This window comes from Siniperca chuatsi, linkage group LG18, assembly GCF_020085105.1.
Source record: "Siniperca chuatsi isolate FFG_IHB_CAS linkage group LG18, ASM2008510v1, whole genome shotgun sequence".
NCBI lineage: Eukaryota > Metazoa > Chordata > Actinopteri > Centrarchiformes > Sinipercidae > Siniperca > Siniperca chuatsi.
The window spans coordinates 25,675,187-25,698,579 of NC_058059.1; the positions used below are offsets into that span (position 1 = coordinate 25,675,187).

A 23,393-nucleotide genomic window follows, 5' to 3' on the forward strand; every position below is an offset into this window, starting at 1 on the left:
TTTCTGTGGCTTTTGCAGTCTTTTAGCTTTAACAAGGAAGTATTGCGCTGTGTATCACAGCTGAGCTGACAATGGCACTTTCAGTCACCAATAAGTGGAGCTCCACTGCTAAAAGGTATTGATTCAGTCAGTTGAGTTTAAAGATTGCCGGGAGACTTCCCATGATGCACCTCTCTCCTTCTCTCGCTCTCCATCTGTATGCATTTTTATCCCATTACTGCATGTTACTAACTCGACATCTTCTCTCTCCTGTAGTTTTGTGCTTTCTCGTTTCTCTCCTCTCTCCTCCTGTCGCTTTCAGCAGGTATTTCTACCTCCGGAGCTGCAGAGACTGGATCGGTGGTTGTGGGCCACTTGCTGCCCCTGCATCCTGCCACTTCCTGCTCAACAACTGCTACTACAGTTGTTGTTGTTGGCTTTGTTACTAATACTGTCATTATTTTTCCTCTAGCTGTATTTCTTCTTATTATTATTATTCATTTATTAATATTACCACTATCATTACATTACTGCTATTATAAAAAATTCTAGGTGGTATTTGCATTGTGCCTCCCTCTCCCCCATCCCCCTCCCCCAAAACCTCTCTCGCTCTCTCTCTCTCTCAAAAAACCTAACACGGCAGTAGCAGGTGACCTGCCTTTGCCTAATGTTTTTGGATACCTTTGCCTCTGGACTGATTACCTGTGTACCGACCCTGTATTTTAGTATTTGGTTTGCGGTTTGAAACTTTAGCTCTGTGGCTGCACCACTGTATGCTTTAACCTCTAACACTGTTAAGTTTCAGTAGACCCCTCAGACTGACCTATAGTCTGGTGGTACAGCAGCAGATACTTCTGTATCACTTACTAGGCAGCAGTAGGGTGAATAGACTGTGGCTGGGGTGGGTATTGTCGTTTAGTATCTTTTGAGCTCTGCCTAGACACCTCACCTCACTGATTTCACTGATGCTTAGTCAATGGGTACCAATGATGTTCTAGGTGGTTTTAAACACCATCTGTAGAGCCCTCCGGTCCTGGGCCGTGCACATCCCATGCCAGTTTGTGATGTTTCCAGTCAGGATGCTTTCTATTGCTCCTCTGAAAGTTAACAAGCACTTGGCACAGGAATTTTGCCTTCTTAAGTTTCCTTAAGAAATACAGTTGTTTCTGAGCTTTCTTTACCAGGGTGGAGATGTTTCAGTTCAATTAAATTTTATTTATATAGCGCCAATTCATAACAGAAGTGATCTCATTGCACTTTTCCTATGGAGCAGGTCTAGGAAGAACTCTTTATAATATTAATTACAGATGTGTGATGTCCACGACATGTTCTCTGTGATGCTGATTCCCAGGAACCTATAACTGCTCACCTGCTCCACCTCAGCTCCACTGATGTAGACAGGAGTGTGTCTTTGTCTCCGTTTTTCTAAAATCAACAATCAGCTCCTTGGTTTTGTTGACATTGCGTACAGTGTGAACAGGAGGGGGCTGAGCAGTGACGTTACCAGGCCATTTTACCAGCGTTTTGAATTCTTAAGCTTATGTAAAGTTAAAGCGCCAACGTGTGCTGCACATTCACTCACACACACACACACATAATGGTCTGAGGACATTGGGTGAGTGAGTGACGTGAGCAGGCGCTGGGTGGTCAGCAGCATAGAGCAGGCGCTTAACAAAGTGGGAAGAGTTGAGATGGGAAATTGCAGATAGCACAGGTTCAGGTAGAAAAAAAAAGAACAGAAGGAAGGGCAAGAAGTTAACCTTCAATAACTTCAGTAACTTTTCAATAATGGCTTAATTACCTGTTGAATCATCTTCATCTTGATTGTGATAATAATAATAATAATAATAATAAAATAAAACTTTATTTATAAAGAACTTATCAAAACAAAGTACAAAGTGCTTCACAACAAGAGAAATAAAATACCACAGTGAATGACGAAATATAAAGAAATAAAATACACAAAAGCAATAAAATAAACAGCCAGTTCAGGTAAAATCAGGATATGCTTTCCGATAAAAATGTGTTTTGAGAAGAGACTTAAACAAAGACACTGACTCAGACAACCTAATTTCTTCGGGCAAGTTGTTACAGAGCCTCGGGGCCCTGATAGCAAAAGCTCTGTCCCCCTTAGTTTTCATCCTGGACTCAGGAACAGACAGGAGACCCCTGCTCGAAGATCTCAAACTACGGGAAGGTTCATAAGGGATTACAAGGTCTAAAATATAGTCTGGAGCCAGGCCATGAAGAGCCTTAAAAGTAATCAACAAGATCTTAAAATCAATGCTAAAACAAACCAAGGAGCGGTGAATCCTCTCTGAAAAAAAAACAAAACAATTTAGGACATTCACTACTACTAAGTTCATTGAAAGAAACTTTTCTTCCTCCAGATCCCCCACACACATCGATTCACATCTATGAGGAATGTGGCGGAGGTGTTAGGCTCTGACTGCTTCTCTTTTGTCCTGTCAGCTAATCTTCTCTGTGTCTCTTCCAATTTATCATATGTGCTACCTTGTCCTGTCCACCCCAGACAGCAGCAAATCACACCTGAATGAGATGTGGTAGTGGGGATATGCTCTCTTCCATTTCAAAACTCTACAGAGATTTCCAGCAATTTCACATTCAGTTTAAAATCACCAACATAAATAAATACAATTCTATGAAAGTCAAAGTCTCATCTGTACAGAGCAGTATGTTAAAATAGTAAATGGCCAAAGAATGTTTTCAAAGTGTGAATGGAAGTGAAACAATATTACATTAGTTATTACATTAGTTATCAAAAGGAGATCACATAGAAGAGCCTAATTGCATGTGATATGGATAAAGAGATATGTTAGTTTTGGGGAATTTAACTGTTTTCCCCACTACCCAGAGTCAGAAACTAATACATGCCTTAGGACGGACATTTTTGATGTATTTGGTGCCTGGTCTGAAGTTATTAAGTTGTTGAGTGTCATATAACATAATCACGATCAAAAATTGCGCAAAACTAAGTAAAGTAAGTGGGGGTTAGGGGACACCTTTTTCTTTTTCTGAGGGGAGGATCTTCTTTCTTTTTCTTCTTTTATATGTGTTCTTTCGCCAACTTTCTCTTTCCTCTCCATGTCAACTCATTGAAAACTGCATTGTAAGATGACGAGCGGGTGCTTTGATCCTTTGGGGGATTTCCGGAGTGTCCATTGGTTTCAGCCAATGCAGACGGACACATGAACTCACCAATTACGTACGGTGAGAGACAGACGAGCGTGCTCTTCTCTTCTTCTAGCTTGCGGAGATATTAATAGAAACATCGAGTAGAAACTTTGCGTTCAGCGATCCCTGGGGGTTTAAATGCGTTAGCATTTCATTTGCCAATAAAGCACTTGGTTGGACAGGTTAACACTGCATGAACTGTATCTGAAAATACAGTAAAATACTCTAGTCAATAAATGTTGTGAATGAAGTGTTCTGTTTCAATATTAACACTAATTACTAACTTTCTAATATTTTAAGATCACGTTTCATAATTAATCTGGAAACTAAATAGGTTTTTGAGGGACACATTTATTCTGGTGTTGAGCACTAGACTGGAAGAGTTATGCCAATCTGAACTGTCTGGGGTCTGTTTGTGAAGCACAAACAAAAGTGCACTTCTATAAAACAAAAGAACAACAAAAACCTTAGAATTTACTTAATTTACAAAACAGAGGGAAAAGACTTTAGCAGGGTCTACTGGCAATATTCCATTCCAACTGGTTTCTCATATTCTGCATTTGTTTATATAATGGCTGAACAGTAAAAGTTTTTCCACCAATTTGTTTTGTATTGTATAAAATGTCACAGTGATTTCAACCACAAGAGGTCAGGAGTGCATAGGTTTAAAGTGCTCATATGACCCTCATTTATTAATGTCACAGCCTGAACTGTTGTAGTCAAAGTCCAAGCCAAGCTTTCACAGTAGCTGCAGTAGCTGTGGAGGATGTGAATGTCATCTGGATATTGAGTCGTAGAACAGTGTTAGTGGCTCAACTAGCAGCTCCATGTCTCATCAACCCCATGTATTATCACTGTCATCAGTAGGGATGCTCATATTGACAATAATAAAAATAAAAAATAACCCCCCCACCCAAAAAAATCTGAGAAAATACTGAAACATCATTATTCTCAATTGAGTTTGTATGACCACTTGAAAACTCTTTTCGCTGAAACTAGTCTCAATTTCCTCTTCATAAGTATGAAATGAAAACAGATTAATAAATTAATGTAACTTTTAGGCCTGTACCTCTTCTTAATTCATTGCATTGCGTTAAAAACAACAGGAGTCATATATTTGGATGGAGCATTGTCAAAGAGTTAGGGTTAGGGAGGGTTAGACCCTCCCAACGTCCTTTCCTTATGTTACTGAGGCATTAGAAAGAGTTCACCACAGCAGTTTAGATTGAATTTGAAAAATGAACAGTCAATAGATTCGTAGCACTACTGGTACTACTTATAGCAGCTGCAGTACCAGTAGCATTAATAATAAGCGGTTGAAGTACAAAAAATTAAAATAAGCAATCTAAAATGTGTTTGTGGGAATAACACATAAATATATAGAACATAATATAATCTAAAATGAAAAAAATCCCTAAAAGAAAGCTTTAAATTACTTTAAAGGCAGCACAGTGGAAGTAGAAATAACAGTAAGAAGTAATAGTAATAATGCAGTTTAAACAGTGGTAGTTGTAATAGCCGCAGTTGACAGTGTTGAAGAAGCTACTCTTAAATTAAAGTACCAAATGAATGCAGATAATGATTCTTCTTTATTTTGACCTTTAAGTAACACATTTTAAATATTATTCAATAAATCTTAAATAAATCTTATTCATTAAAGTTACACCATTCTGTGTCTTTGAGATTTTGTTATGCATTTATACAGCTAAATAACATAGTTATACAGCTATATTACAGTTGCACCGCTATGTAACATATGTAACATAGTTATACAGCTATGTAACACAGTTATACAACTACACAACTTTCCTGCTCACTGCTGTTTCCAGGAGAAAGATATCACCATTCTGTGAGCTACACTAATAAGTGTCAGAGATTTCTTCAAATAAAGATTTACCTCTGTATTGATGAATCTATACTGTTGTTAAAGTGATACTCCAGAAATGTAGTATTGGTTTCCCATAAAGTTGGGGGCACAAAAGAGACAGATTAAAAATGAATGGTCAAAATCTGTGCAGCGGAGGCAGAGATATACTGACTTTTGATCTCTAGTATGGGTCAATCTCCAAAAACACTGGATCCTTTAAGTCTCAGTGACAGCTTGCATTTATGTTACATGTCATATACTGACATGTAATTTAAATATTTAATTAAATAACAATTCAAATAGATATATAAAATTTTAATTTGCTGTATCAAAAAAAAAAGAACAAAGACTAATTAAACCTTGAAAATGAACTAAACTGAGTTCATATAATATATATTTACCAAAGTTAAATAAACAGACATGTTTGTCACATAGTAGAACACTAAAATGAAGGCACATTAGAGCTATGAAGGTATATTGTGTGTTAACACAGAAACAGGTGAGTCAATGATTAGACATGCTCATTGGCTGGAGCTTCAGACCAGGTCAGAACCTCGGAGAGCGCAGGATCGGGACGATGGAGAAAGTCCCTCCTCCACAACATGAAGATGAGACCAGTGATGCTCTGACCACTGCACTCCACTTCACATCTACAGGTACGTAGCTGGAAGAATACTCTGCATTTTTACAAGCTGAACACTCATTCAACAGGTGGGACAGTCAGTAAACGCTATGGGTACGATATGGTAATATAGCTTTCTATTTATCACTGTACTACTATTGTACTACTAGATACTCTATATTTGTACTATTTTCCAGTTTGTTTCTAATTTCCTGGATTATAAGGAGATGATTTACATGAATGCGATTATTTATTTATTCGTAACAGTCTTGCAGCAAGCAGATTTGACTTTCAGTTTCAGACTCAATTAAATGTTGTGATGTTCCAAAGAGGCTGGTGCAACCTTTTTGTAAGCTATTGTAGGCATTCTTCATTTTATAATCTGCATGATGTGTGTAAAGTTCAGTGTTGTTTTTGTCACTCATTACGGGTGGAAAAGAGAACAGTCTAATGTTTCCTTTTTTAGGTCCGTTTTCCACAATGGAGTACAGACATGATGTGGGTTTGGAGGAGCTGTGTCCGGTCTGTGGAGATAAAGTCTCTGGGTACCATTACGGTCTGCTCACCTGTGAAAGCTGCAAGGTAGTTTTTTTTCTCTTTACATTGTTTTTGTTGCTCTGGGATTGTCTATTGGGTAGAAAAGTTCTGATATAGTAGTTTTTATAGTTATTGTTATATTATAAACAGATAAATAGAGACGCCTTCTTCAAGTGGATCCTTCCTTTTCTTCAACACTCGCAGGGGTTTTTCAAAAGAACGGTTCAAAACAACAAAAAGTACGTCTGTGCAGAAAACCAGGAGTGCAGAATTGATAAAACTCAAAGGAAACGGTGTGCATTCTGCAGATTTCAAAAGTGTCTTCATGTTGGCATGCGACTGGAAGGTAAGGAGGGCGGCTTTTCATACATTTGTAGTACCTGAGGAGTTCATGTGCCGGTTTGTGAAATAAATTAACTGTTGCTGTAAGGAAAAACTTTGCATTGTACATAACTTTTCTCAATGCCACGTGCATATTCCAAATATCCAGTTGTGCCATGCTTCATGCTGCCTAGAATGACAACATGCATTTTTAAAGCCTGCTCCTAAAAATGTTTTCAGTAATTGTACAGTGATATGAGGATGCCATGTGACAAGAATAAGAATAAGACCGAGTTTTAGCTCATCCTAAGAAGATTTGGAGGTGCGGTGACTATGATGGTTTCATGCTGCTTTAACTTTATTCTCTGGATTCTTTTCAATTTTCTCTAACAACAACAACAATAATAATAATAATAAATAGAAGCAGAATTGCATATGTTCAACTTAATACATAATAGAACCTTTTTTCAGCCATCACACTTTTAATGAGTTCGTTTGATTTTGACATACCGTCCTGCTGCTGACAGGCCCATTTATAAGGTTATATATCGATCATCCAAATGTATATACTGTATTACAAGCTTATGGATCAAACAGCATGTTACTGAGCAAACAGGGCAAGAACATGCCTAAAATCCATGTGACTTCACAATGAATCAGTCTGTATTCCAGTGTAACCTTTGCATTTTGTGACCTAAATCACAGTAGCCTCCTGCATTTTGCGATGATGTTCTGTGATGTTAATAGATACAAATGAAGAATTGCTCATCAGTCGTTTAAGAAACAATATGAACAGACACTATAGTTTTGAAAGGGATTGGTGGGCTAAAACATCTAAACAAGTACATTCATTGATAATATGAATGTAAAATTTCTTTCACATAATCTGCATGTCCAAAAAGAAAACAAAATATTAAAATGCATAGGCTACATTATACAGTATACTGTAAGGGGAGAAAATTGTAAACAATGGATCAAACAAAGTTTCAAGTTTTAAGGTTCAGGGCAGGTTAATATTTATGTTTCCCTGAGTGAAAAGACGGTTGAATAACAGGAGCTTTAATATTTGTTGAGCATCATGATTTACTTGTTCTCTCCTACATGGCTAGGAACAGACCCACGGGGCCACTGGTGAGATCTGTCTACAGCGCACAAATTACAGCATAAATACTTTGTACCTACAGGTACCAATAAAATACTTACTGGGTTTCTACTTGTCAGTAGAGGCAACACATTTGCATGTATGAGGAACTTAGAATTAATTTACACTTTAAGTACTTTAACTGCCCAGTATATATTAAATAATAAAGCCATGCTTATTCAGCATTATCCAGAGGCTTTCAACTTCAGTTCAGAGCCACACACTCTGTATGCTGCATGTTGTTTATACTGTGGTATCTGTTTTAACATTGAGATGGACAGATTTCATTTTTTGTTTAACAGTAGTTATTGCTAACTAAAATAATGCTGTTACGGACAGAACTGGCCGGAGACACAAGGCAGGTGTGATAGAGTTTATTATTACACAAGTATGTTGATAGTGAATGGAAGAAAGTATACAGTCCTTGGAATGGAGGTGGCGGAGCACTGAGTATTAGGTCCACACGGGTCAGGAGACTGGAGCGACACTCACGGAAGACAAGAGACGCACAGGAGCTGGAGTGGATAACTCACGGAGGACTGGAGACACACGGGGACTGGATATATATATATATCGCCACACACGGAGACCAAGAGCACAAAGGAGCCTGAGAAGAGGTACTGGGTACTGGAGGCTGGTAGTAGTTTGCTCACGAAAAGGGAGTCCAAGGCGTTTAATGATTCAGGGGAACTAGCGTCCTATCCTTAGTCATTAACGAGACCGGACACAGACTGTGGTGAGGAGCTGGGTTATATAGGGGAGTAGAGTGGCTGATTACGTGCAGGTGTGAGATAGGTGACAGGTGATTTGCATTAGTACTCAGGTGACGGAGTGCAGTGAAGGAGAGTGGCTGGAGAGAACATGACAGACTGACAGTACCCCCCCCTCCACGGCCAGCTCCCGAGGGCCGAAAGACCCCCCCCCCCCTTCTCCCGACACTGCGGCCTGTCCCTAGGGGCCAAGCCGATCCGGGGAGCTGATCGGAGTCCGGTGTGTCGGGTGGAGACGGGTTGAGCCGGTCACGCCGGGCGGCCGACCTGGAGCTGGGGCCGGGCTGGAGACGGGTTGAGCCGGTCACGCCGGGCGGCCGACCTGGAGCTGGGGCCGGGCTGGAGACGGGTTGAGCCGGTCACGCCGGTCTCCAAGCTCCTGGTCGGCCGACCAGGAGCTTGGAGACCGGGGCTGAGCCTGAGGACCCTCTGGGGACGGGCGACGGAGGCCGGGGCTGAGCCTGAGGACCCTCTGGGGACGGGCGACGGCCGGGCCTCTCTGGGCTGGAGGCGGGCGGCGGCGGCGGCTGGGCCTCTGGGCTGGAGGCAGGCAGACGGGTTGGGGATTAAGTGATGTCCATAAGTTAGGCGGGCCAAACTCCTGGCAGAACCTCGCCAAGAGGCCCAGAGAATGGAGAACTGCCTCTTCCTTTACCAACAGGGACCCCGCCCAGTGCAGTGCCGGACCGGCCAGCCGAAGCACCATGAAGGCTACCTGTGATCACTCAGACGGGAACTGATATGGGTGTAGCAAGAACACCAGGCCGCACTTCGCCAGGAACTCTTCACAGTCCCCCTCTGAGCCGGAGAAAATCCCCGGTTGCACCAACTCATCCGCTGCTGGAAGAGGAGCTGGGAGGCTGAGGAGATAGCGCTTAGCCAGAGCGCTCAGGTGGAGAAAAGAATTATGAGTGGTAGCTGTCGTAGTAGTAGTGGTTGGTCTGGTCTTCTGTTACGGACAGAACTGGCCGGAGACACAAGGCAGGTGTGATAGAGTTTATTATTACACAAGTACGTTGATAGTGAATGGAAGAAAGTATACAGTCCGTGGAATGGAGGTGGCGGAGCACGGAGTATTAGGTCCACACGGGTCAGGAGACTGGAGCGACACTCACGGAAGACGAGAGACGCACGGGACCAGGAGCTGGAGTGGATAACTCACGGAGGACTGGAGACGCACGGGGACTGGAGCTGGAGTGCCACACACGGAGACCAGGAGCACGAAGGAGCCTGAGAAGAGGTACTGGCTATTGGTGGCTGGTAGACTCACGGAGGACTGGAGACACACGGGGACTGGAGCTGCGGTGTCACACACGGAGAACAGGAGCACGAAGGAGCCGGAGACGAGGTACTGGAGGCTGGTAGTAGTTTGCTCAGGAAAAGGGAGTCCAAGGCGTTTAATGATTCAGGGGAACTAGCGTCCTATCCTTAGTCATTAACAAGACCAGACACAGACTGTGGTGTGGAGCTGGGTTATATAGGGGAGTAGAGTGGCTGATTACGTGCAGGTGTGAGATAGGTGACAGGTGATTTGCATTAGTACTCAGGTGAGGGAGTGCAGGAGGAGAGTGAAGGAGAGTGGCTGGAGAGAACATGACAGACTGTGACAAATGCTACATATTCTGTACCATAAGGGGGAATGAAAATGGGACTGCTTTCATTTACAGCCTGCATATAATTACAGTGAAAAGCAGATGAACAAGGGACTTCTTTATTTGACACCCCACATACCATGGACTTAAACTGCTTTCCCCCACATTTTTAATGCTTTGTTGTGATGGTAGTGTCACTAAAACGTAATAAGCATGCTTTTTCTATGGTAAAAACAAAGAAAATATACTGTGATCTGTCCAATAAACCTCAATAAAATTTGCTTCAAAGTGTTAATATGTTAGTATATTCTGCCCCTCAATTGTTCATGATCTGATGATATGACAGGACATAAAAGCTGGTTCATCAGTTATGATCATCAGATGGATCCTACACTGGATCCCAAAACATTACTTTTCCCCAATAATCTATTATAATTTTAAAAACATACACATAATTATTTTACAGCCACAGCTATGGAGACCTGCTCCCAAGCAGCAATAATTATTTATACTATTAATGATCATATGTACTACATATTTAAAAACTTTACAATGTAATTTCCCAAAGTAATTTTCATTTATTTATATCATAATTTTGAAATATAGTAAATAATAACATTGCTAATTGCATTGCAAAATCAACACAGTTAGGCCTGTTTTTCGCATTTTTCCTTGTTAGCCAGGGGATTAAGTACATTACATACATTACCTTACACTGTAATTATTTAATAGGTGCTCAGTAACTTAGAAAATACTTGCAGTGTAATTTATTTCTAAGTCCGTCTTAAACAAATTTTAACATGTTAAACGCTTATTTCTTTTGTCTCCTTCCCCTGCACTTCCACATTTGTCCTAGGATAGGTACTCAGTTTTTTATTGATACCACATATGTATTAACTAATTACACTGTAATTTGTGGGCTGTAATCTAAAGTGTTACCTTGCCAGTCCAGTAAGGTGCCAGTAAGTTCAGGTTATCTTTCTTGTGATTTAAAATAGAAAGCTACTTCAATGTAAAGTTTGTATTGTGACAGAAGGGACACAGTATTACTGAGTTAATCAACTTGCTAAAAGGTCCATTTACATAATAGGTTTTGCTCAGTCTCGTCACACCCTCAAGAATGAGCAACATAAGGGGTTATCTGCCCATTAGGACAGAGCGTGCATATATCAGTGAAAGTCAGCTTGAAACAGTGCTCTAAACAAATTTACTTTTCTCATCAGCTGTTCGTGCAGATCGAATGCGAGGCGGCAGAAACAAGTTTGGCCCCATGTACAAGCGTGATCGTGCCCTCAAACAGCAGAGAAAGGCTCTGATTCAAGCTAGTGGGTGCAGAATTGAAAGCAGTCCACCTCTGGTCTCCTCAACCCACCAGAGAGACTTGACCTTTACTGGTGGCCTCCACCCAGTTCCCGTCCTTCACAGTACCCCACTATTCACAGCACAGAATGATCATATCAGCTACCAGTCTCCAGCACTGTGTTCGCTCCTGCCCTTCAACTCAGCTGGTGCCACCCAGAACCAGTCCACCTCTTTCTCAAACTGGATCATCAAGTCAGAGCACACCAACAACTGTGCAAGTTCACCAGGCTCTGCTGCAGGAATTGGCTCAGATGAGCTATACTCAAGGCCTTTCTCTCCACAAGGTCCCAGGATGCCTCAACTAGTGATGGAGTTACTGCGCTGCGATTCAGATGAGCTAAAGCTGCAGAATAAGATCACTGCTCGTCTCCTGCAGGAGCAGGCGGGCTGGGAGAAACAAGGGAACCCCAGCACCTTGAGCCTGATGTGCCTCATGGCTGACCAGACGCTGTTCTCCATCGTGGAGTGGGCTCGCACATGCATCTTCTTCAAACAACTTAAGGTAAGATCCTATCTGATGATTTTGGTTTTACACACATACAAAGCAAACTACAAGAAACACCCGTCACTCAGTCCACATCACCCCGCTTTACTTTCACATCTAAGAGTAGACTTATATGTAAAGTACGGTCTAGACCTGCTCTATAGGAATAGTGCAATGAGATAACTTCTGTTATGAATTGGTTCTATATAAATAAAATTGAATTGAATATGTATGTTCATCATATGTGTGTCCATGTCCATATTGTCTTTCTGTTGTCCCACCGTAGTCATGTTTGATGGTTTACTGTATTTTATTGCAGGGTCATATATTTCTAATTCTAACGGTGGCAGAAAGTAACATTTACTCAAGTATTGTACTTTCTTTTTTAGATATTTGTATTTTACTTGAGTATTTCCATTTTCTTCCAACTTTAACTCCACTACATTTGAGAGGGATATTTTACTTTTAGCTGGTGTTAATAATTACTTCGGAGATTTTACATACAAAACTTATTATCAGCTCATATGATAAGATACACTGCAATAGATTTAAATGGCGCTCACTTTCAAGTTGGTATTTATATAATCTTGATATGTTGCAATCAACAAGGCCATAAGCAGGGCGCAGACTCGATGGTAGATTGTATAAATAGGAATTTATGGCAGGTAATGTATATGGAGACTGTGGGAAGGGCAGAGCTAAGCAGAGCAGGTAACTTCGGCAGAGTGGCAGGCAGAGCACAGAGTGGATGACTGTGAGCGTGGTTGGCTGACTGAGAATCAGGTTGGCAAACAGGAGAACAGACGATGATCCCGAGCACAAGAGAACAATGTTAGTGAGGCAAAAACACAAAGAGATAACTTAGATACACAAACTAAGCTGGCCGTGAGATCAGATACCAAGCTGACAGGAGTGCAGGTGTGCAGGTAACCAGGCGGCCGGGAGAGAAAGTGAGGAGCGCCACACCCACACCGGCAACACAGACAACACAGACAGGCAGACAGGGGCAAAAACAGGAGACACTAGGGAAGGAGAAAAACACTGGAAACACTAGAAAAGACTCAGGTTATGGTGCTAACCATAACAGGATAACCTGTTGGTCTGTCTGGTCATCTGACTGCTTGTTTCTTGCTGTGTTGGATATCTTTTTAGTAATGTCGCTGCACTCCACGATATCAGCCATTACTTTGGTGAGCACAGTGTTATCATAACTGATTGAAATGATGGAAAAAATGACAAAAATAAAAGCAAGGTTTGAGCATCAGCTGAGGTTCCCCCTATGCCAGCTGCTGCACCTGTTCTGACTCATGTGAATTGGTTGGCAGTCAAAAGTGCCCTGTGGAGTTTTCTTGTAAACAAAGTTTCTGTTCACATTTAGTGTTTCACACCAAACTGCATTGTGTGTATTCTTGAAATCTAACAAACATGTTGAATACATTTCCTTCCACATAAAATATTTGCAAAGTCGATTTTTAAAAAATCATTTTGAAACCTGCATATTTGTGTCCAAGCAGTTTGGTTCATGTCACGTAAGAATACGTGCTCAATGTCAGATCAATGTCCACTTGGGTTTTTTATTCATAATAAACCAGCCATTATTTCAAGTCTATTTGATCATTGACTCGCACACAAAGGAACCAATTTCTACATGGTGTCAGAAGACAGCACAAACATCTTGCCTGTGAGTAATTTTTTCAACTGACAAACTGTTGCTAAATTCGAATTATGCTAGCTAGCTGGCAAACAATAGCTGTCGACAAGCTATCTGGCAATAATGGCAGGTGGATTTCGCAGAACTGACCCCGTTGTTTTTGGCGGAAATGTTGCCGAGAATTGGCAAAATTTTGATTTGCTTATTTTATTTTGTGCATCGCGATCAAGTCTATGTAGAGCAACAGACTTCACCACACAGATTCTTACACAGTATAAAAGACGTGTTCAGTGATGAGCTCGGAGAACTCCCAGTCACATACTCCATGACAGTGGATCCCAGCATATAGCCTGTGGTCCATCCAACCCACCGCATCCCAGTTGCGATACAAGACAGAGTCAAAGCTAAACTTGAAAGCATGCAAAGCATAGGCGTCATAACACCAGTCACTGAGCCTACAGACTGGGTCTCAACACAGTGTTGAAAAGGCCCCATCACCCCATGCGCTGCATTGAGGAAATAGCAGCACAAATGTCAGGGGCAGCAGTGTTTTCTGTCCTGGATGCGAAAAACTCTTTCTGGCAGATACGTCTCGACAAGAAATCCTCAATGTTGATGACATTTGGGCGTTACAGGTTTCTACGGATGAGTTTTGGCATTAACTCTGTGAGCAAGGTGTTTCAGTGCTTTGAAGATTTGAAGACAGTGCTCACATGAGCAAGAAAAGTCAACCTCATGTTAAATCCGGCTTAATGCAAATTTTGGCTGGACCAAGTAGGCTATGTAGGCTACATCTTCACAAGCGAAGGCCTAAAAGCAGACCCCTATGAAATAGAGATGTCCCCTCACTACAGCGTTTCCTTGGCATAGTTAACTACCTTAGCAAGTTCATCCCAAACTTCAGCGACATTGCAGCGCACTGATTCCACCAGCATCAAAAGAATCCGTCTGATGTCCTCTGGGTGTTCTGCCTCAACTCTACAGTAGCTTGGAAAATAGCGATATGGGGCACTGAATATGATGAATTTACTGTTTATCAGACCACAAATGAGACAAGAATTAGGTTGGGAAAATGATGCACACCATCAGAGGGTCAACCAGGTTCTACATAAAATATGATCCAGATCAGAGTCCTGGTCGGAGCCAGCTGTAACTCTCCTCGGTAAGATAGTTGTGAGACGACTGTCCCTCAGTGGACAGAGGCCACCAATGTGGCAGCAAGGCATGTATAGTCAATCTATACACTCTAATGTCGATTAACCGATAGGTGAAAAGTTAAGCCCATGTCACACAGCCCCCCTCATTTGCATAATGAAGCAGAAATGCACACAGAAATCTCAAATAAAAAGACAGAAAGTTTGGGGAAATAAATGGCGGGGAAATTCAAAGGGAAAATAATACATGAATAAATAAATAATTTAAAAAATGAAGGAATGAATAAATAAATGAATGAATAAATAAATAAATAAATGAATATAAATATGAATAAATAAACAAATAATAATAAATAAAATGGAAAATTAAATGGGAAAGTAAATAAATATGGGATACAACGTAAATAAATACAGAAGCAAATTAAAACCAAAATATCAATTTGTGTTACATTTGATAAATTATTTAATGCCTAAATAAATTTTAATATTATTTTGGTGCATTTAATGGTATATTAATTTCTTTATTGAGTCATTTATTTATTTATTTTTTATTTTGGCAATTCCAGTCCTCCATACCTTTACGAAAAGTGGAAACTGACCACCAACCTTTAGTAACTATCCTGAAGAAACCCATTCACACCGCCCCTGCCCATCTCCAGAGAATGATGCTCCGGCTGCAGAGCTACGACATCAGCTTGGTGTACAAAAAGGGTAAATACATGTATCTGGCGGATACTCTTTCACAAGCTCCAAACACGCAAGTCTCCAAGAGCCCTGCTGAAAATGACACTTTCAAAGTCATTTTGAGTCCACTCTAGTAAAAACTCAAATATGAAGATCAATGTAAACTGGCAGGGCTAAGCATAAGGAATATAAATGAAGACCCAGGCAAAAGTTCATGCATATACTGTCATTTTTGTTTTTTAGCCACACTAACAGCGTGCCTCTTGGAATGGCAAAGTCAGTCGGTCCAGACTGAAATATCGACAACTTGCCGTGAAATTGTTGTTGTGTTCCCCTCAGGCTGAATTGTAATTACTTTGGTGATGCCTTAACTTTTCATGTTTCGCAATCATCAGGTCAAAACTTTTAAATGATCCTATACTTTGGGGGGGTTTTTTACCTTTCGTGACCAAATATGTGCAAAACTAATGACAATCAGCCTTAGCCATAAATTACAACTGGTAAACATTTGAGCATTGTCATTGCAAGCATTTTAGGATGCCCAAAATAACAATTGTTTTGGTTGGAGCTAGCTCAGATTGCAAATGCAGATCATTTATGAGATGGATAAATCTGTACTTGGATGGTTTTAACTCTTTCTTTCTGCTCCAAGGTAAGTGACCAGATGAAGTTGCTGCACAGCTGCTGGAGTGAACTGTTGCTCCTGGACATCATCTCCAGACAAGTCCTGTATGGCAAAGAAGGCAGACTGCTCCTGGTGACTGGGCAAGAGGTGAGTCATCACTGCTTCTCTCTTTTTTTCTTTTTTTTGGGTAATTTTTATTTGTAACAATGGAAAGATATTTTACAAAGGATATACATTTCTTAGTCTACTGTTTGTATGTCCATATTATATTATTATACTTAGATCCTTAGATTTATCCAAATGCAGAACACCATTTCATAACATACATTGAGCGAGCGAACTCTAGCATATGGAGCGTGAAAAATTGTCCAAATATACTACTATGTCACAGCACAAGGAGGGGATGAGATTGTGATTGTGATTTGTCCCTCTGCAAATGAGGCAGTTTTAATAATTTCCTCAGCTAGAATAATTAATTTTTGTGATTTGTATACTGTGATATTTTATATAGGCTTACAGCTCCCTGATTTTCTTCCAAATGTCATCTTTTGAGGATATCCTGGTAAGGGTGCTGTGGATCATACAAAATGTGCCGCTTCTCAACCTCATAAATGAGTCTCTCGTCATCCATGTTGACTGCTTACTGAGATACAAGTTGCTTATTAATACGACTTCCTATATTATCAATCCAATATAGAATATCTCACTCTCCTTAGGGATCTCATTACCTAAAATAGTCATTTTCTTTATTTTAGAAAGGAGGTATGACACATGAATATGAAAGTTGTGTAGTACAGAGGGATATCCATGACTGTTGCTGATGTCAGTAACTGTGTTCTTTGGTTCAGATGGAGCTGTCAGACATAGCCTCTCATGCTGGTCCTACCTTGACCAGCCTAGTCCAGAGAGGACAGGAGCTGGTTGAGAAGCTCCATATCCTAAAGGTGGACCGCCAAGAGTTCGCCTGCATCAAGTTCCTCATCCTCTTTAATCCAGGTTAGTGACAGCTTATGCTTTTTATCCATAAAGCTTCATATTGGCAAAAGAAAGTTGGAGTTCCACAGAGATTTGATAGTTTTTTTGTGAATTATTTCATAAGTGTGCTTTTAGCCAAGGTACCTTTTGACAAAGCCGGTAAATAATTAAGATTACTTGTTGGAATGTTAGGGGACTTAGAAAACTGACTAAATTGAAACAAGTTATAAATAGGTTAAAGCAAATGTAAATCAGTATTATTATTTTTAAATTAAGAAGAAAGGCTGAACCCCAAAATAAATATACAATTTATGGCCACACAGGATGGGCTTAAATACCTGGATGTTAAGATAACCCCTAAACCTAGTGACATTGTTTCCATAAAGAGACATTAGATCGGTGGTCAAACTTGCCTATATCAATGATTGGACCGTTAAGTCTATTTTACCCAAATTCATATATCTTTTTCAATCACTCCCACTTCTACTGCAACTAGCTGTAACTTTTACAGCAAATTCAACAAAATATTTAGCCAGTTTATTTGGAATAACAGAAAAGCCAGACTCCAGCTTACGTTATTATACCTACCTTATGAAAGAGGAGGATTTCAGCTCCCTAACCTTAAATGGTGAAATGGTAACTTTCTCACAATTTACTCCCATCTGGGGAAATGGTCAATTTAAACCTGGTAAAGTAGATGGGGGATTCAAATTATAGGCAGAAAAAGACAGTCAGATGATTTCGGATCTTTATTTGGTGGGCAACTTTCTTTCATTCAATTGTGTCAGGGGTAACATTTTTTTCAAATATTTGCAATATTTGAAGCTTCATAACATCAAAATATAAGAAAATGATGGAAAATGATAATTGTGTATCATCCACATAACAATGGAACTTTATGTTCCATGAGTGTTTCCTAATAATATTGCCTAAAGGAAGCATATATTAGGTGAATAAAATTGGTCCAAGTGCAGAACCTTGCGGAACTCCATGACTAACTTTGGCGTGCTGGGAGGATTCATCGTTAACATGTACAAACTGAGATCGATCTGATAGATGGGATTTAAAGCAGTTTAGCGTGGTTCCTTTAATGCAAATTAAATGTTCCAGTCTCTGTAATAGGATGTGATTATCAGTGGTGTCAAATGCAGCAATAAGATCTAACAAGACAAGTATATTGTCTGATGCAATTAGAAGGTCATTTGTAATTTTCACCTATGCTTTCTCTGTGCTATGATGCACTCTAAATCCTGACTGAAAGTCCTCAAATAAACTATTGTTATGTAAAAGGTCACACAACTGATTGGTAACTGCTTTCTCAAGAATCTTAGAAAGAAAGCGAAGGTTAGATTTAGCTCTACAGTTGGCTAAAACCCCTGGATCAAGAGAGGGCTTTTTAAGAAGAGGTTTCATTATTATTAACATTTTAAGAGACTGTGGTACATAGCCTGTTAATAAAGATAGATTGATCATATCTAATGAAGAAGTGCAAACTAAGGGTAAATAATAATAATAATAATACTTTATTTATAGAGTACTTATCAAAACAAAGTACAAAGTGCTTCACAACAAGAGAAATAAAATACCACAGTGAATGACGAAATATAAAGAAATAAAATACACAAAAGCAATAAAATAAACAGCCAGTTCAGGTAAAATCAGGACATGCTTTCCGATAAAAATGTGTTTTGAGAAGAGACTTAAACGAAGACACTGACTCAGGCAACCTAATTTCTTCGGCCAAGTTGTTACAGAGCCTCGGGGTCCTAATAGCAAAAGCTCTGTCCCCCTTAGTTTTCATCCTGGACTCAGGAACAGACAGGAGACCCCTGCCCGAAGATCTCAAACTACGTGAAGGTTCATAAGGGATTACAAGGTCTAAAATATAGTCTGGAGCCAGGCCATGAAGAGCCAACAAGATCTTAAAATCAATCCTAAAAACAAACAGGGAGCCAATGTAAAGAGGCTAAAACAGGTGTTTTGTGGTCGTACTTCTTGGTCCTGGTTAACAGCCTAGCAGTTTGTACAGTTTTTGTACAAGTTTGAGTTTTGTACAGTCTACAGTCGTGTCAAAGTTTTTTGATTAAGACAAGTGAACAGGCTGTTAAAATAATCAAGGTGTGAGGAGATAAAAGCATGTACAACAGTTTCTGCATCAGTATAATTTAAAATAGATCGGATTTTTGCAATGTTTCTGAGGTGATAAAAACATGATTGGACAAGCTTAGTGATATGTTGCTCAAAACATAAATTGTTATCAAACAGGACACCAAGATGTCTTGCAACAGGCTTGATATGTTGTGACAGGTTACAAGTAGATGGCAGTATTTGTTTACTGATGTGTTGGGGCCCAATAACAAGGATTTCAGTTTTATTTGAGTTGAGCTGAAGAAAATTTATCAACATCCAATTTTTTATGTCAGACAGCCAGTCCTGCAGAGAACACAGCATACTAAGGTCAGTGGGCTTGACAGGGAGGTACAACTGTGTGTCATCCACATAACAATGAAAGGAAATACCATGTCTGCGGATTACATCACCCAAAGGAAGCACTTATAAGGAGAACAGTGTTGGTCCCAGAATTGAACCTTGAGGCACACCGTACTTGATATGGGAAAAGGATGACATGAAGTTATTAATGCTGACACAGAATTTCCTATTGGACAGATAAGATGAGAACCAGTCTAGTGCAGTGCCAGATATGCCCACCCAGTTCCTCAGTCTATCTAAAAGAATGCCATGATCAATTGTGTCTTTAAGCAGCCTAGTTAGGATGGGGTCTAAGAGACAGGTTGATGGCTTAGATGAAGAAATCATTGACGTTAGTTGAAGAAGGTCGACAGGAGAAAAGCAGTCTAAATATATATCAGGTTTTACAGCTGTTTCTAAGGTTCCTGTGTTTAAAGATATATCGGTACTGGTTGAGGACATGATGAATTTGTTTCTAATAATTAAAATTTTATCATTAAAGAAGCTCATAAAGTCTGAGGGCTATAGGATTACATGGCTCAATAGAGCTGTGACTGTCAGCCTGGCTGCAGTGCTGAAAAGAAACCTGGGATTGTTCTTATTTTCCTCTATTAATGATGAGTAGTTGGCTGCTGTGGCATTACAGAGGGCTTTCCTATATGTTTTAAGACTATCTTTCTAGAGTAAACGAGATTGTTCCAGAATGATCTCAAACACAGACAGTGATGTTTTTAGGTTTTCAATGTAGTGAGTCCCTGGGACCCACGGATGGTCATTTGAGTGTGTCCCGGGGAAATTGAGTGGGTCCCCAATAAAATTGTAGTGTTAAACTCGTGTTTAGGGATGGGTATCATTAGGATTTTAGCAATACTACTACTCTTATCGGTTCTTTTTCATTACTAAATAACTGCTTTTTTAAAAATGTATTATTTTAAAAAAGAATAAATTCAGAACAGGATTAGAATTTAATATTTTAAATATAACTTAATGTTGTTTCTAGAGCAGCAACAGTAATGTTTACAACAGCAAAGTCACTATATAAACTCAATAATGTCTCACTGTAAACAAATCTAAAATGTTAATAAAAAAAATCATATTCCTGACATCAAAAATATTGAGTAAAGTTTAGAAAGAATGAAGAACTCAAACATCAGTCACTATCAATCCTTCCTCATATCCTCTCCTCCCTCTGCTGCTGATGTGATTCACTGCCTGCTGGTGCCGATGGTAGAGGGAGGAGGGGCTGGTTTGTCTCAGCCAGCAGCTAAGTTCACAAAAATTTGCCAAATTTTAAGATACGTGGCAAACTAAGAAACAGTTAGACTACATACAGACAGCTTTCATTTTAGCTTGTTTGTAACAATTCGCTATTAGCCCGAGCTAGCGCACTGTGCTAGTGTAAAACATAGCAGTGGTGGATGGGAGCAGATTAAAATATTGCTTTTCTACATGTTTATGCTTGTTGAACAGTTGCATCGATAAAGTATTGGCTTTTTACTTGCAACGGTTTTATTGCAAGGTTATATTCTGTTTATTTCTATGATTTCAACACATTTGTTGTTCACAATGTAGCATATTAGGGAAAAAAGGGTGCGTCCCCTGGATGCATTAATAGTGAGTTTACTACGTTCTTTCAGATTTTAATGAATCAGAGATGCAGGACACATACCTAGCAACATCACTGCACCACCATTTTTTTCTTAACCCTTTATCTGACTAATTTACCTAATCTTTACAGTTCCTCAATTCAGAGTTTAGTTTAGTGGTGCCATAATTCCTGGAACTATTTGGTCAAAAACGGGGTGCCTTTGCTGTATGTACATTCATTAGTTGTTACTTCCCCTTTCCCTCGTTAATCAGATGTGAAACAGCTTGAAGACCATCCATTCATAGAGAGTGTGCAGGAGCAGATTGAAGGAGCCCTGCTAGAGTACACACTGTACACCTCTTCTCAATTTCTTGGACGCTTTGCACATCTGCTGCTGTGTTTGTCTGAATTACGCTCTCTCAGCAACCTCGCTGAAGACTACCTGTACTGCAAACACCTGAGTAGTGAGGTGCCCTGCAACAACCTGCTCATTGAGATGCTCCATGCCAAGCGCAACTGGTCTTGAAGACTCAGAAGCTCTGTGATTGTCTGTACATATTAGTATTACGCTGTGATGAATGTGTAATACAATGAGATTATCCCTGATATTTTTCTGTGCTTTAAGACTGAATTTTAGTAATAATATGAACAATAAATAATATTATAAATGGAGAAATGTGGCTTGTATTCACTGAAACTAGTAACATTTTACTTAAAGGATCTGACATTTTGGCAAATATTAAACCCAGCATCATATGATAATATTGATGTCAATTTAATTCTTATTGTGATTAGAATATATTTCAATTTTTTGGCAATGTAGCACTGTGCATTGCACAGAGAAAATCTCAATACAGCACCAGATTGTATCAATGTAAATAATATTCAGATCATGCACAGAGGGGCTTTAAAACACAATACAAACTAAAAGAAAAGTTGTTCTTTTCAGTTATACACCTCACATGTCCATACTGTGTATTATTCTGCTGTGTTCAATAAATCTATTTTAAAATTTGTGTTGATTTATGTGTTAACATGTTGTTTGTATATTGTTTATAAAGTACCAAATCATAGACAATAGCTGTACATCATTCTGCTGTGTTCATGCTTAGGGAAGATTCAAATGATTTGTGTTTGTGTGCACATTTTGTTAATGTATTGTTTATAAAGTAACTAACAACTTTTAAGGGAATAGAAAGAAATTACCGTAAGACAATATGACATGGTTCATGGCCAACACGTTATGAGTCTGTCATGCATTACAAAACATTTTGGCTCAAGACAGTGTCAGCAGGTAAACACAGGACACAGAGTTAAGTGCAGATACGATGGTAGGTTTATTTGCAATAGTAGGCGATGAACATAGATGAAGTAGAATATAGGTAAGTTAACAGGATACTGGAATGTCTTTGTTAAAGACACACAGTGAGACAGTTGTTTGATTTCTGACTGCAACTGAACAAATCATGCTTGTGTTATACCAAAACAAAATGCTTTGATAGTGGTGATCATTATTTACAGTGCCATATTTGTTTGGTCATCTTTTTTTTTTTTTTTTTTTTTGAGCATAGCAGAGTTCCAGAGCTCTGCTGCCTTGACATCTCCATGTGGCTACACAGGCCTCTATACCTCCTCATCCCACCTTGTGCCATTGAAAGCAAAAAAATAAATAAATAAAGCTGCGTATTACACAAGATTATTGAAAACTAATTACAGGATTTCCACAACAATTTCTGTGGATATTATACATGGTTGCCAGAATCTGAATCTTAATGTTCTAATAATGAAGATAAATAATGTCAGCATTATCAGATGTTTATCTCAAATTGAAAAAAGTGGGACAAGTTTTTCTTGGGGAATGAAATCAACATAAAAATACTTGTCAGTTTGTAAAGATATAAAAACATCCAGTATGTGTGTAATTCCTGTAGTAAAGTAAGGTTTTCAAGATAAATAGATTTTTTTGTTTACACATAATTTATCATTGGTGATCTTGAATTTGAAGCTAATTCCACTAACTCAGTTAAACAATGAGTAAGCTAAAATGTAAATGAGTTGCTTTAAAGTAGTACCTTTAGCCTCTAGACATCACTACACACAACCCAACATGAGTGTCAGTCTTCATAATAATAAAATAATAATAATAATAATACCAACAAAGCAATTTCACATTTTGATAGAAATTGATCCTTATTGTAAGTATAGTAGGCTCTCCTTTAGCTCTGTTTTTGTTCTCCACCAACTCCTGACAAAAGTATCAGGCTCTTTAGTTGCTAAATGCTCCACTGTGGTCACCAGCTAGTCTTTTACTGTGGTCACCAGCTAGTCTTTTACTGTGTCTGTCTGCTGTTTGGTGCTAAGCAGGTACAGTGGGTTT

General features: G+C 39.4%; 1 protein-coding gene across 5 annotated transcripts; it reads left to right on the top strand.

Annotated features, from left to right (window-relative positions):
- Nucleotides 1-5,599: 5,599 nt before the first annotated feature.
- LOC122865921 (nuclear receptor subfamily 5 group A member 2-like) lies at nucleotides 5,600-22,032 on the top strand. 5 transcript variants are annotated; one of them, XM_044174957.1, is made up of 7 exons: nucleotides 5,600-5,697; nucleotides 6,130-6,245; nucleotides 6,351-6,546; nucleotides 11,248-11,888; nucleotides 16,012-16,131; nucleotides 16,833-16,980; nucleotides 21,289-22,032. In XM_044174957.1, exons 1-7 carry the CDS (start codon nucleotides 5,619-5,621, stop codon nucleotides 21,540-21,542), a joined length of 1,554 nt encoding a protein of 517 aa, XP_044030892.1. In that variant the 5' UTR covers nucleotides 5,600-5,618; the 3' UTR covers nucleotides 21,543-22,032. The 5 variants fall into 5 exon arrangements, with proteins under 5 accessions (XP_044030892.1, XP_044030893.1, XP_044030895.1 ...); XM_044174958.1 differs by having other exon boundaries at nucleotides 6,405-6,546; XM_044174960.1 differs by having other exon boundaries at nucleotides 5,691-5,787.
- The last annotated feature ends 1,361 nt before the right edge of the window (nucleotides 22,033-23,393 follow it).